This window comes from Lithohypha guttulata (assembly GCF_036872675.1).
Source record: "Lithohypha guttulata strain CCFEE 5908 chromosome Unknown scaffold_4, whole genome shotgun sequence".
Lineage (NCBI taxonomy): Eukaryota > Fungi > Ascomycota > Eurotiomycetes > Chaetothyriales > Trichomeriaceae > Lithohypha > Lithohypha guttulata.
The window spans coordinates 886,078-899,607 of NW_027042753.1; the positions used below are offsets into that span (position 1 = coordinate 886,078).

Here is a 13,530-nt window from a genome sequence, read left to right on the forward strand (position 1 = left end):
TTCGATTAGCCCAACACGTTCAAAGACGCGAATTGCGCAGCCAATTGGAATGTGCATGCTGCAAGTCCTGCGTGATTAGGCGCCCTGAAGCTCGTTAGGCAAGCTCAAAGAGGGCTGGCGCCATGAATGGCCAGCGGTGCAACCACCAAAATGTTCCGATGTCGTTACACAGATTCTAGTCCCTTCAGTCTCGTTCAGATCGCAATGCTGCTCGAAAATTTGAGTAGTGGTGATTGCTTTGAGTAACCAGGTCAACTTCTTCTGGGTCACGAGTTTCGAATGCGACTGGCAAAGCCAAGCAATACTCCTCTAACAAACGCGGGTGTGACTATCGTCCAGAAGGCCATTTGCCTTTTTGCTGGAAGAGAATATGGTCGAATTGTGTGGTGCAGCACAGATCATGATCTTATCTGGGCTGGATTAGTTAGGCGACGTATCAGCATTACAAGAATCTCTGTACTTTACGGTAAGGTTCTTGCTCTGTGAGGTGCCGTCGCCGATGTGGCTTGCTGGCCATGCCAGGGCGATCATGGGTGTAAGCCAATGGCTAAATTGCCCCACTTCTAGAGTAAAGCGAACGTCTCATCATTTTTGAGAACGCAAGCACTAACACGCTTATCATCGCTGGAGGCTGGGCTGTTGAACTTAGGTTATCCGATGTAAACATCGAGAGGCTGGAGAAGCGACGGAAGGAGTCTAGCCAGGCTTGCTTTTTCCGTGACAGTTCAGGCTCTATGATCATGCTTCTACAACAAAGTTCATTTCAAGATGTGAGCACATACTCGTACTCCTCACAATGGAACGTAGAGAACAACGAGGTGTCTTGACATGTCTCGCGGTACGAGTCGTTGCAAGATCGAAGCATTGTACATTGTTCGTGATCGGCTATCATGGTCTGAGCCAAAGCCGAAAGATAGCTGGCACCACGGACAAGGATAAGCGTCTGGCGGATTCAGAGTAGGCAAGTTTTAGCTGACCCTACCGAAAAGGCAGAGAATAATGATTGCCAATCGTCCATTAGTGGAAGCAAAAGTGCGGTGGCATTCTCCTAGTTTAGCTGGATCCCCTCTTTTCGCCGTCAGTTTCGACGGTCCTCTTGACCGGCTTCTCTGCGAAGTGGTGGAAGAAGCTTCAGCGTACTCGGAGCATATGGTTCTCTCGTTGAATCCTGACCCAACCTAAACTGATCAGCCAACCCGTGTCCTCGTCTGAGCCGGGAGTGGGAATCGTTGTCGACAGGCCTGTACCATGCTTTGAATTTGCACCTGGAGGCCTCCACTTCTTTAGCAGAAATCCACTTTGCAAAACCGTGTGCAAGCTCTTTTGCGAGTGTTGAGATAGTCCTTCTGATATTATCTGTGGCAGAACCGCAACTCAGCTGTTCTCACTGCCCCTTCTGAGGTTCACACCTTTGTCGACACTACTGCACCTCTTGCCTACCCGCCCGCTTCTGCATCTGCGCTTCCGTCCTGGGCTATAACCACATCTTCTTCCTCTGGACTTTATCGCCTCGGTCTCCAATCATGAACTGAGCGTCAGTCCAGCTCCACCTGCCATCCTCTTTGCTGCAGCTCTTCGGTACGTTAATTCTCCCCATACTACTGCATCTACGCATTTACCACTTCTTTCACTTCACCCACTGTGTGCTTGTCAGAGCTTCACGTCTCGCATGCAGTGTTGACGTATAGCGTCCTTCATCCTGCTTCTTGTGTCTCGTGTCTGACGTTCCCGTTAGATGCTTATACCTGTGAATGCGTGCTGATGCTTTGGCGGCGTACAGTTTGTGCTTAGCGCTTTTCGACATTGCTGGTTCAGTTTCTGCACTCGCGTTTTGAGCTTTGCAACACTTTTCGACACAAGCAACGACGCGACGAAGTGACGAAAACCACGAATTTTACGACCTTGACGCGAAACACGAAAAGTACAACTCTATCAGGACTGGCAAGCAGAAGAAGCATCATCGCGAAGCACACTTCCGGATTCTCTTCCTTTGCTGCCATTACATACTCCTATACAGTCCCACTCAGCGTGCAGCAACCCAGTTTTGGACGTCATATACTTCTGGAACGCGACGTCTCGTTGTCGGTAGACTCACATCCGGAAGACAACTTTCGTTCCATTTCTAGCTGCAGGAGCACGGAGGTGTTCCATTGTCAAGTACTGCAGGCTATAGTTCAAATCGTTCACCCTGTTCGCTGCAACGCACGGGGCCAACCTTGTCCCGACTGTGCATATACATCAACGGTTCTTCGTCACGGTGTAGCTGTTGCAGCTCGGATAGATCAACAGCAGCTTTGGGGGGCTGGAGTCTGTGCGCATACAGATCTCCCACATCCGACAAGCATCGTTTCTGCTTCCACGTACATCGACCTGCACGCACTTTGCGGGACGTAGTCTGTACAACAATTCGACTCTTTCAAAGTCGGTCGAAGTGTCAAAGCGCGGTGTGGAATTTGCCCGCGGGCACAGACGCGCAGTATGAATCAACCACAGTCGTATATGGATATACACGCGGCACCTCATATGTCGTCGGGACCTGCCTATTCTCATCCAGCACCCAGTCATTATCAACCCTATGGTCATCAACAGCCTATGCCACCAGCTTCTGCTCAGTACGCGTCCGGATCGACTTATCCTACCTATGGCTATCCTAACCCCGTTACATCACCTCAATCGGGTGGCCCGCACATGCAGCCGAGCTTGCAGTTACCTGGTAAGTAATCTCGGTCACTATAGTTGAACAGGGACTAACAATCGTGTTTAGCAATGGCGTCGATGTCGCCAGCACCAGCACATAATTATGGGCCACCCAGTGGACCACCAGGACACCCCTACCCCCAAGCGCAGCAGCCTTTCGATCAAACTGGTCAGGTTGCACCACCAGGAATGAAACCACGAGTTACAGCAACTTTGTGGGAAGATGAAGGAAGTCTGTGTTTTCAAGTAGAGGCCAAAGGTGTTTGTGTGGCACGTCGTGAAGGTAAGCTTCAAGAAACGCAGGCTACACGAAACTAGACTGATACATTGTTTCAGACAATCACTTCATAAACGGCACCAAACTGCTTAATGTCGCTGGCATGACTCGTGGTCGAAGAGATGGTATACTAAAGTCAGAAAAGATTCGACACGTCGTCAAGATCGGTCCGATGCACTTGAAAGGTGTTTGGTTAGCATTCTACTTCCTATGAATGAACTGGTGATTGACCTATGACAGGATACCCTTCGACCGCGCGCTCGAGTTTGCGAACAAGGAAAAGATCACGGACATTCTATACCCGCTGTTCGTGCATAACATTGGCGGCTTGCTATACAATCCAGACAATGCCAATCGAACGCATGCTGTGCAGTCTGAAGCCGAGCAGCGAATTCGATTAAACGGCACTGCCTCAGCTCGACCTTCGCAACCTGGCCAAGCACCTTCCTTGCACCACCACCACTCCATGCAAGCCAGTGTTGGTGGCCAAGTACCTTCTACGCCTCACTCGATGGGTGGACAGTCAGCTGGGCCACGTCCGGGCATCGACCGCGCGCACACCTTCCCTACTCCTCCGACCAGCGCGTCAAGCGTGATGGGGGTAGGATCGTCCAATGGCTCGTATGAATGGAATCAGCAGAACATGACCAATGGAGCATCGAGTCAACCGCTTTCAATTGAGACTGGAGGCATGAATAATGCTCGCTCTATGCCGACCACTCCAGCAACCACACCGCCTGGGCAGCAAGTACAAAACATGCAGTCATATCCGGGACATCAAGGATATGACAACAAGCAACCATATTATGCGACAACACCCAGCTCACAGACAGGTTATGCACAGAACGGTGCCCGCTATGACGGATACAAAGGCGACATGGGTCCTCCTACTGCGCCAAATACTGGCAATTCAGAGAGTCACAGCGATCACAAATCAGACTTCGGTGGACATCCTGCCGGCGATCATGGTGAGCATCCGGAGAACGGCTATATTCACAGCAACGGCGCGTACGGGGGCCGTCCAGAGTATGCATATACCGCACCGCAAGGTCACCAGCAGCTTTCTCCAGAGATGACCAGTTCACCTCACCAAGCTGGTTCTGGACGAGGAACGCCACGCACCATGCCGAGTGGTCAGCCGCAATGGGGTGGAGAATATAGGACACCACCACAGTCCAACCCAGGAAGCATGTATAACCCAACTGGAGATTCGCGGAGCTCGCATCCGCCAGGGTCGATTGACACTTATGCATCTGGAGGGTATAGTCAATCACTAAAGCGACGCAGAGACGACGATGATCAGGGGCCGCGTCCGGGAAGCCGCGACGATTATCCTGGATATGACACGAAGCGTCAAAAGATGAACCGACCCGAGTCTTTTGGTATGCCCTTACCAACAGCACACATGCAACCCATCAAGACCGGACCAATGCCTGGTAGATGATTTGATGACGTTTGATGATCCTTCCAGCAGGGCGCACCCTGCGGCGACATTGAGGCTACACAGGGCACACGACATTCATTTCAGCGAGTTGACTTATTTCAAAAGCGTTTACGATTGTGACGATGAGCTCTGGTCAGAAAGACGACGAGACTAATGTGTTACTGACAGCCCACTACCGATGACACGACCTTATGATACGACTTTTTTCCGATGTCGCCAAGATTCCAGGAAGGGGAGGGCGCCAGATTTTGCTTTTCGTTTTGTTTGCCTGGATTATGAGAGACGACATACACAAAGACGACACCGTGACTTAGCTCGGCATTGGCCATGCCTATTTTGATTTACCTGGACATGACGTGGACTGGAACGATGAACAACGATAGCATAAGCCACCATCGCATCAGATGTGTAATGAGATGGCGGGCAGATCTGCTTGGGGGCACGGCGGTAGTGAAGCCTATTGGGAAAATCATCTTGGGTACAAGACTGAGCGTGCGTAGAGAGAGAACAGCAGAACAAAGAGCAATTATGATTAGATGGCGGGCCAGTCCACCACATTTACGACGAGATGATAGCCAAAACTTGAATGATGAATCTAATTCAAACGAACGTGTATGCTTTCGTCGTCGGTTTCTTGTGCGCATTTAGAACTGCCCAGCACAATGGACACCTGAATTTGCTGGCCGCCACCCTTATCTGCCTCAGGCACAAAATATACGGGATTTGTGGCAGGCACGAAGCGGGCGACCCAAATCTTTTGATCCCATAATTTCGATACCATGCTGCCAGGTCGACCATGAGCTGCGATCGAGATGGAAAATGAGGTGGATCATGTTCCTACAGTCGACACGCTCGAGGACAAGGTGAAGGGTCTTCAGAGTAACTCGACCAACGCTCAAATAGAAGTACTCCGAGGCCTACTGGCGCAACTCGAGGATGACAGTACGTTAGCCTTAACAATTACCAGAGATCACAATTAACAGGAGCAGCTAAAGAGACTAGCACCTCACCCGAGAGCGCTGCTTTCTTCCCTTGTCTGCTGAACACATACCCCCGTCAGCTCGATCGTAGACCACGAAAACTTATCCAGTCATGCCTGAGGATATATTTGAGAACTGATACATCCGGCAAAGTCAGCACGTTTTTGGCAGCATTCCTGCTGAAGGAGAGTCAGAAGACTGTCGTGGCAGCCAGCAATGCCTTCGTCCTGCTCGAGTGGTGTACCGTGGTAGAGGAAGAGCAAGCTAAACTAGCCAGTATAAATGAGCCACTTCTCAGACAAGTATGTGCAGCACAAGCCTTGCTACTAGACAAGTGCCTAGCGCAGGAAGCAAAAGAGGGATTGTCACACACTGCACTTGTCCTCTGCAGGCGTGGCCTGCGGAAATTGTTCCAGTCTCAACATTACGAGCCTGTGTTGAGTCTTGTGGTCAAAGAACTTACATCTGGTCCTACTGCCGGCCCTGCAAATGCCGCCCTTCTTGGCGTTGTATCAGGCGTTAGTGTACGTTTACCCAATGTCAAACCCTCGTTCGAGTCGCACATAAGCGAAATTCTTGACTTCTATATCAAGGTTATCCTTGGTGCAAAGACGACCTTGCCGAAGCAGCAGGCCAATGGGCTCAACGAGTTCTTCAGCAGATTTCTATCGAAAGATGCCGTATATTCGACTATCATCCCGACGATCGAGAAGGGGATCTTACGATCTCCGGAGAACGTGCTACAGGGTCCAATTCCGTCGCTAGCAAAGTCCTTACCTGAAGAGATTGATCTGTCCCAGGCCCTTTCTAGCAAGCTTTTAAAACCTTTACTCTCCTCCCTAGGATCAACAAATGCCTCGATCAGAGAGGGGGCCGCTCATAGCTTGTCCGCGTTACTGGTCAGGAAGCAAGATGGGTCTGAGCTGGAAAAAGTCATCAATGACCTGCTTGCAAACCTCAAATCTTCAAAGACGGCAAGCTTCGAATTACGAGCTATAGTTTGCGACTGTTTACGAGAAGTCGCTCCGTCAGAGAAAGTTTCTGCCAACATTGTTTTGAGTGCAGTGCCTGTGGCTGCAAAAGAAGCGAATGAAGGTGCTCTTCGCAGAGAAATAGCTACGATTGCAGCTCATTCAACCTTCCTGTTGGCTAATGAGACGTGGACAAAGGAGATGACAGACTTGATAGTAAAGGGATGTACTGATAAACGTGCATCGTTCAAGAAAATATGGCTTACCGGTACAGCTGCAGCTCTCCTTCCTTTGTCGACGGTTCCTGTTTCCGGTCCAGTTAAGGACTTTGTTATGGCTCTTCTAGGTCATGCTGCAGAGGCATACGTTGAGATCGCCGCAAAGCCACTTCCAGCTGCTCAGGCTGGTAACGTATCGACGGCGTTCGTTGTCCCTGCACTTGCCCAACACAAGGCTTTGGCAACTCTCCTGCAAGATACTAAAGCGAAACTCTCACCAAATGCTATAGGCTTGTCTCTGATCCAGCCGACTTCTTTCTTACTCAATCCTCAAGTCTATTCGAAGGTGACAACTGCCGAAGACCAGATTTGGGCTCTCAAGGCTCTCCTGGCCATTGATGCATACCTTGAGAATGCATCTGACGAAGGCAAATCAGCATGGGGTCGAGCACTGCTGCATTTACTGCTTGCGCCGGAAAGCGATCCTCAAACCCGCAAATCTACAGGAGAAGAGCTTGCCAGAAGGTATTTAGCAAACACTTCGGCTGTTGGCTCAAGTATAGTTCTGGGTATCTGGAGCTATCTTCGCGAGGAATATTCAGGACAGGTCAAAAAACCAAAGTCAGAAAATGCAGCACCTCACATGCCTCTGAAGCGAGCAGTCACAATCATAAGTCCTTCGAAGGCTATCTGGGAGAAGAGTCAATTAAGTGTGCCTCAATCAATTTTAGACAAGCAAGCAACTACAACTGTTGTGCTCTATGGTGAAGATTTGATACCCGGCGTTGAGTGGGTTTCAAACCTGCTATCTATGGGTATCGATCCAGGCACACTAGCTGCATCGAGGACTTCCGAGCTGATGCACGAAATCCTTAGCATGTTTGAGCCAGGAAAGATGGATGTGCTATCGTCATTCGAACGAGCTGCCTGCAGAGCTGCATCCACATTGATGTTCGTGGCACCTGATCACATCAGCCCTGTATTAGTCGACCAGATACGGCGCGACCTTAATGCTACTCAACTCGATGGTCTGGGTGTCACAGACGCTGCCATTGCTCGGGCCCCAGATGGAGTCATGGTGGTAGACCCATTAGCAAAAATCAACGGACATGTCGAGAACAAGAATGTGAAGGACTACGATACTCTGAAATGGGAAGAGGAGCTCCGGTCGCAACTTGCAAAGAAAAAGGGAGCTGCACAAAAGAAACTTACTCCTGATCAGCAGGCGAAGGTTGATGCGCAGCTGGCTCGTGAAACCCAGATACGCAAGCGTGTCAAAAACTTGTCAGCTCAGCTGCGAAGAGGCGCAGGCTTTATCCATGCTTTGGCTGTTGGTCCTCCCACTGAAGCACGATTATGGATGTCTCCAGCTATCGCATGCTTGGTCGAGGTCTTTGAAGCTGGTGGCTCATTTTTTGTTGACGACGAGCTCATCGCAGCCTATCTTGCTTGCTCAAATTATGTTACAGATCGACTTGGAGCCTTGCGACCTTTTGTCGGTGTTGTCACACTACGAGCAATTGGGACTATCAATTTGATGCCCGAGCTAGAGGTTGAACCGCTGGAAGAGCTTGCTACAAGAGTGCTTTATCGACTACGATTTGCTTCCGAACAGCGACCATTCGATACTGCATCCTTAGCATATTCAATCCCGCTCATCTTCTCCGTCCTCGATAATGGCAGAATTGGCAGGCCTGCCTCTAGAGAGGATGCTGATGCGCAAGTATTGCTTGCTCTAGAATTCTTGTCCTTTCAGATGAGTGCCTGCAGCGATGAGCATCTGCCGCGAGCTGCTGTCCTTCATCGTCTGTTTACTTCTATGCAGAGATATCCTCAACACTACCGGCTCATTAAGGACTGCGCGATGGAATTTGCGTCCGCTGTGGCTGCCAATATCACAGATGAGGAGCGAGACGAGCTCCTACAATCAACCACTTCCGCTGATACATCAGTTCGGTCTGCAGCACTCCAAGCTATCAACGAATTCCTTGATTTATCTGACATGAAGTACTCGGTGTACATTTGGATTGCCTGTCAAGACGACGAGGAGGACAATGCCGCCACCGCACTCGAAATCTGGCAAGAGAATGAGTTCGAGGTGGAAAGACCAATGATCGACCTCATCCCAACATTTCTAGAGGACAAGGCTCGAAGCACTCGCAACGCAGCTGCTAAAGCTCTGGCCCAAGCTTTGCTTGCTCTTCCCGAAAGCACAACAGATATGAGGTCACAGCTTCAGACTAAATACCAACTAGAAGCTCAGCCACTTGCACCAAAAGCCGACAGATTTGGTATTGTGCAACGGGGTGATTTGATTGACCCGTGGGAAAAGCGAAGTGGTGTCGCACTTGCTTTCAAAGAGCTCGCGAATGTTCTCGGCCATGATGACCTATTGCCTTTCATGCAGTTTCTGGTCTCCGACGGGCCCCTAGGCGACCGACATGCAAAAGTACGCCAAGAAATGGCTGATGCTGGCGTGGCCATTGTCACACAGCGAGGGAAAGACGTACTAGAACCCATGATGAGTATGTTTGAGAAGACTTTGGAAGGATCAGAAAATGCGACTCAAGAATCGGACTATGTCAACGAAGCAGTCATCATCTTCTACGGCTCACTCGCACAACATCTTCCTGCTGGCGATCCACGAATGAAAAAAGTGCTCGAGAAGCTCATCGAAACTCTAAGCACACCGTCAGAATCCGTACAATATGCTGTTGCAAACTGCTTGCCATCCCTCGTGCGTGCCGCTGGACCCGATGCAGATCCATACTTTCCTCGACTACTAGAAGAGCTGCTGCAAGGCAAGAAATATGCCGCTCGAAGAGGTGCTGCGTATGGATTGGCTGGCATGACAAAAGGACGTGGTATCTCTGCATTGCGACAATTCCGCATCATGTCATCTCTCAAAGGCGCAACTGACGACAAGAAGAATCCGGACAAGAGACAAGGTGCATTGATGGGGTATGAATTGTTGTCGGCCATCCTAGGCAGAGCATTCGAACCATATGTTGTCGATGTGCTGCCACAGCTACTGAGCAGTTTCGGTGATCCTGTCGCATCAGTTCGTGACGCCTGCTTGGATACTGCAAAAACCTGCTTCTCTAGCCTCAGCTCATATGGTGTGGCTAAAGTCTTACCACAGCTACTCGAGGGACTTGACGAGACACAATGGCGAAGCAAGAAGGGTGCTTGCGATCTCCTTGGAGCAATGGCTTATCTCGACCCTCAACAATTGGCACAAAGTCTACCAGACATTATCCCTCCATTGACAAGTGTGCTAACAGATTCACACAAGGAAGTACGAGCGGCGGCAAACAGCAGTCTGAAACGCTTCGGTGAAGTCATCAGTAATCCAGAGGTCAAGAGCCTTGTCGATACACTACTTAAAGCACTAAGCGATCCTACGAAGCACACCGAAGATGCGCTCGACGGCCTGATAAGAGTGTCCTTCATTCACTACATCGATTCACCTTCGCTTGCGTTAATTGTGCGTATCTTAGAACGTGGTTTGAACGACAGATCCTCGACAAAACGCAAAGCTGCCCAGATCATCGGTAGTCTTGCTCATTTGACCGAGAAGCGCGACATCATCACTCACCTACCTATTCTCGTGCAAGGTCTACGTCTTGCCGCTATAGATCCGGTTCCAGCCACTCGCGCGACTGCTTCAAAGGCATTGGGCAGTCTGGTTGAGAAGCTGGGAGAAGATGCATTCCCCGACCTGATTCCAAGTCTTATGGCTTCACTGCGTACGGATACTGGTGCTAGTGACAGAATTGGTTCAGCCCAAGCTTTGTCTGAAGTCCTCGCGGGTCTTGGCACGGCACGTCTCGAAGAGACTCTCCCGACACTCCTGCAGAATGTGGCCAGTACCAGAGCTGTGGTCAGAGAAGGTTTCATGACACTTTTCGTCTATCTACCCGCCTGTTTCGGCAACAGCTTCGCAAACTATCTCGCTCAAATCATTCCAGCAGTGCTTAGTGGGCTTGCAGATGATGTTGAAGCAATCAGAGACACAGCATTGCATGCAGGTCGACTACTTGTCAAAAACTTTGCCACGAAATCGATCGATCTGTTACTGCCTGAGTTGCAACGTGGTCTTGCCGATGATAGTTATCGAATTCGTCTCAGTTCCGTTGAGCTAGTTGGCGATCTGTTGTTCAACCTTACGGGCCTGTCAGCCAAGGCAGAAGCTGAAGAGGATGAAGATCGTACAGCAGCCGCTGGTCAGTCCTTATTAGAAGTACTCGGCGAAGATCGCAGGAATCGGGTATTGTCTTCGTTGTATATCTGCCGCTGCGATACATCTGGCCTGGTCAGGACTGCAGCTGTTGCAGTTTGGAAAGCGCTTGTTGCCACTCCACGAACGCTACGTGAGATTGTGCCAACCCTTACTCAGATGATAATCCAAAGACTGGGTTCCAGTAATGCAGAGCAGAAGCACATCGCCGCTAATGCGCTTGGCGAAGTTATCAGAAAATCTGGTGAAAGCATCTTCAATTCTCTGTTGCCCACGTTAGAGCAAGGACTCGAGAGCTCAACAAATGCGGATAATCGTCAAGGTATTTGTATAGCTCTTCGTGAGATTGTGACTGCGGCGGCGCCTGACTCGATCGAGGACAACGAGAAGAAAATCATTGGAATCGTCAGAATGGCTCTTGTCGATTCTGCTGACGAAGTTCGGGAAGCAGCTGCTGAAGCATTTGATGCTTTGCAGGATATCATCGGCAAGCGTGCAGTCGATCAGGTACTGCCATATCTGCTCAACCTTCTGCGAAATGAGGATGATGCTCAAAATGCGCTTTCAGCTCTTTTGACCTTGCTGACAGAACAGATGAGAGCAAACGCAATCCTACCAAACCTGATACCTACACTGCTTACTTCACCTATCTCAGCATTTAATGCCAGAGCTATCGCTTCTCTAGCCAAGGTTGGTGGTGCGGCTATGAACCGTAGATTACCTACCATACTCAATAATCTTGCCGACAACATCATCACATGCAAAGACGACGAGCGAAAGGTCGACTTGGATGCAGCCTTTGATGCTGTAATATGCTCAGTTGACGAGTACGATGGTCTCAATACCGCTATGAGTGTTATGCTTCAAATGATCAAACATGATGACCACAATCGACGAGCAGTTGCAGCTATACACCTTGGTCAATTTTTCAGCAAGACTGATGTCGACTATTCCCGTTACAACCAAGACCTCATTCGTGTTCTACTTATATCGTTCGACGATCGCGACAAAGCTGTGGTCTCAGCTGCTTGGTCTGCTCTGAGTGCGTTGCAGAGTCACCTACGAAAGGAAGAAATGGAATCGCTTACTGCATCGACAACAACAGTCATGAAGCAAGTAGGAACTCCTGGCAGCAATCTACCTGGGTTCATGCTGCCCAAAGGCATACAGCCTGTGCTGGCGATATTCCTTCAAGGTTTGATGAATGGTACAGCGGAACAGAGACTTCAAGCCGCCAATGGTATTTCCGATATGATCGACAAATCAGCGTCAGATTCGTTGAAACCATTCGTGACACAGATTACTGGACCGCTCATTCGAGTCGTCGGAGAACGATCCGTGGACGTCAAGACAGCCATCATCCATGCTCTCAACCAACTTCTGGACAAGATCCCTGCTTTCTTGCGCCCTTTCCTACCACAGTTGCAACGAACATTCACGAAATGTATTGCAGATCCTACCAGCGATGTGCTTCGCAACAGAGCAATTCGTGCTTTGAGCACACTGATCACGCTGACTCCAAGAATCGATCCTCTTATCACAGAATTGACGACCGGTGCAAAAACAAGCGACACTGGAGTACGGAATGCCATGCTCAAAGCCTTGCAGGAGGTTGTCAGCAAAGTAGGTGGTAATATGAGTGAGCCATCAAGAGACGCCATTTTGAGTCTGATGGACTCACAGGACGCCAACTCTGATGAGATGATGGTGGTCATGGCTAAATTGCTTGGTGCCATGGTTAAAGTGTTGCCTCCTGCCACAGCTGATTCTATGGTCAAAAGTCGTGTACTTGTTCAACCAGCAACATCAGCCTCGATATTGGCTGTTAATGCAGTGCTTGCAGAAAATCCTAAGGTCGTTACAGGAGCACATCTCGATTACACCAAAGAGGCTCTTGTATCTTCCTTGGCAGAAGGTGCAACCTTCATTCAACACAATGCAGTCTTGGCTGTGGGCAAACTTCTCCTCGTCCATCCAAACGACGATGACGACACGGTTGTTTCCGATGTGTCCATCGCTAGACCATTGATCGAGGCACTAGCCAGCAAGATCAAGCAAGGTAATGATATCGATACTCGTCGACTTAGCCTGGTCGTTGTCCGCACACTAGCGAGACATCACAACAGTCACATTCAGCCTTTCGCCTCGTCTCTACTGCTGCCAATCTTCCAGTCGCTACGCGATCCCGTCATTCCGATCAAGCTCGCAGCTGAGGCTTGCTTCATTCAACTCTTTGATGTTGTTGAGTCGGAAAGCGTATTGTTCGACAAGTTCATGAACAGTGATGAGGCGAAGAAGGATATCCCAGCACCAATATTGCGCAGCATTAGCGAGTACATGAAGCGTGTTGGTCTCAAGCTAGGCAACCAAAAGAGAGAACAGAAAGAGGCAGAAGGTGGTGTAAAAGGAGCTCTCGGTCTTGCAAGTGACGAGGTGGAGGACGAAAGAGAGGTTTGGAGTGTAGGAAGAGTCCAGGTTGAGGGTACCTTTGATGCGGATGATTAGAAGGACTTGTCGATATCCTATATGACATTGAGTATGAGTTACGAGATCTGACTATACGAGCATATGAGGTTATGATTGGCCAAGATTAGCATTAGCATGCATGAGATTTCGTGGTCTTAGCGTCTCATGTGGTGGCTGGGTATCGGATGGTGTTAGTCCCCAATCAACTGAGCATATCCTTGATACTTATATAGCTTT

The 13,530-nt window shown here is 49.7% G+C and overlaps 2 protein-coding genes across 2 annotated transcripts; both read left to right on the forward strand.

Moving 5' to 3' along the window:
* Positions 1 to 2,523: 2,523 nt before the first annotated feature.
* On the forward strand, positions 2,524 to 4,418 carry LTR64_005471 (uncharacterized protein; the record flags this gene model as incomplete). Its single annotated transcript, XM_064899810.1, has 4 exons — positions 2,524 to 2,713; positions 2,765 to 2,980; positions 3,034 to 3,166; positions 3,215 to 4,418. 4 exons carry the CDS (start codon positions 2,524 to 2,526, stop codon positions 4,416 to 4,418), a joined length of 1,743 nt encoding a protein of 580 aa, XP_064753122.1.
* Positions 4,419 to 5,230: 812 nt separating this feature from the next.
* On the forward strand, positions 5,231 to 13,332 carry GCN1 (translational activator of GCN4; the record flags this gene model as incomplete). The annotated part of the gene is made up of 2 exons (XM_064899811.1): positions 5,231 to 5,360; positions 5,408 to 13,332. The coding sequence occupies 2 exons, from the start codon at positions 5,231 to 5,233 to the stop codon at positions 13,330 to 13,332; spliced, it is 8,055 nt and encodes a 2,684-aa protein (XP_064753123.1).
* Between the last annotated feature and the right edge of the window lie 198 nt (positions 13,333 to 13,530).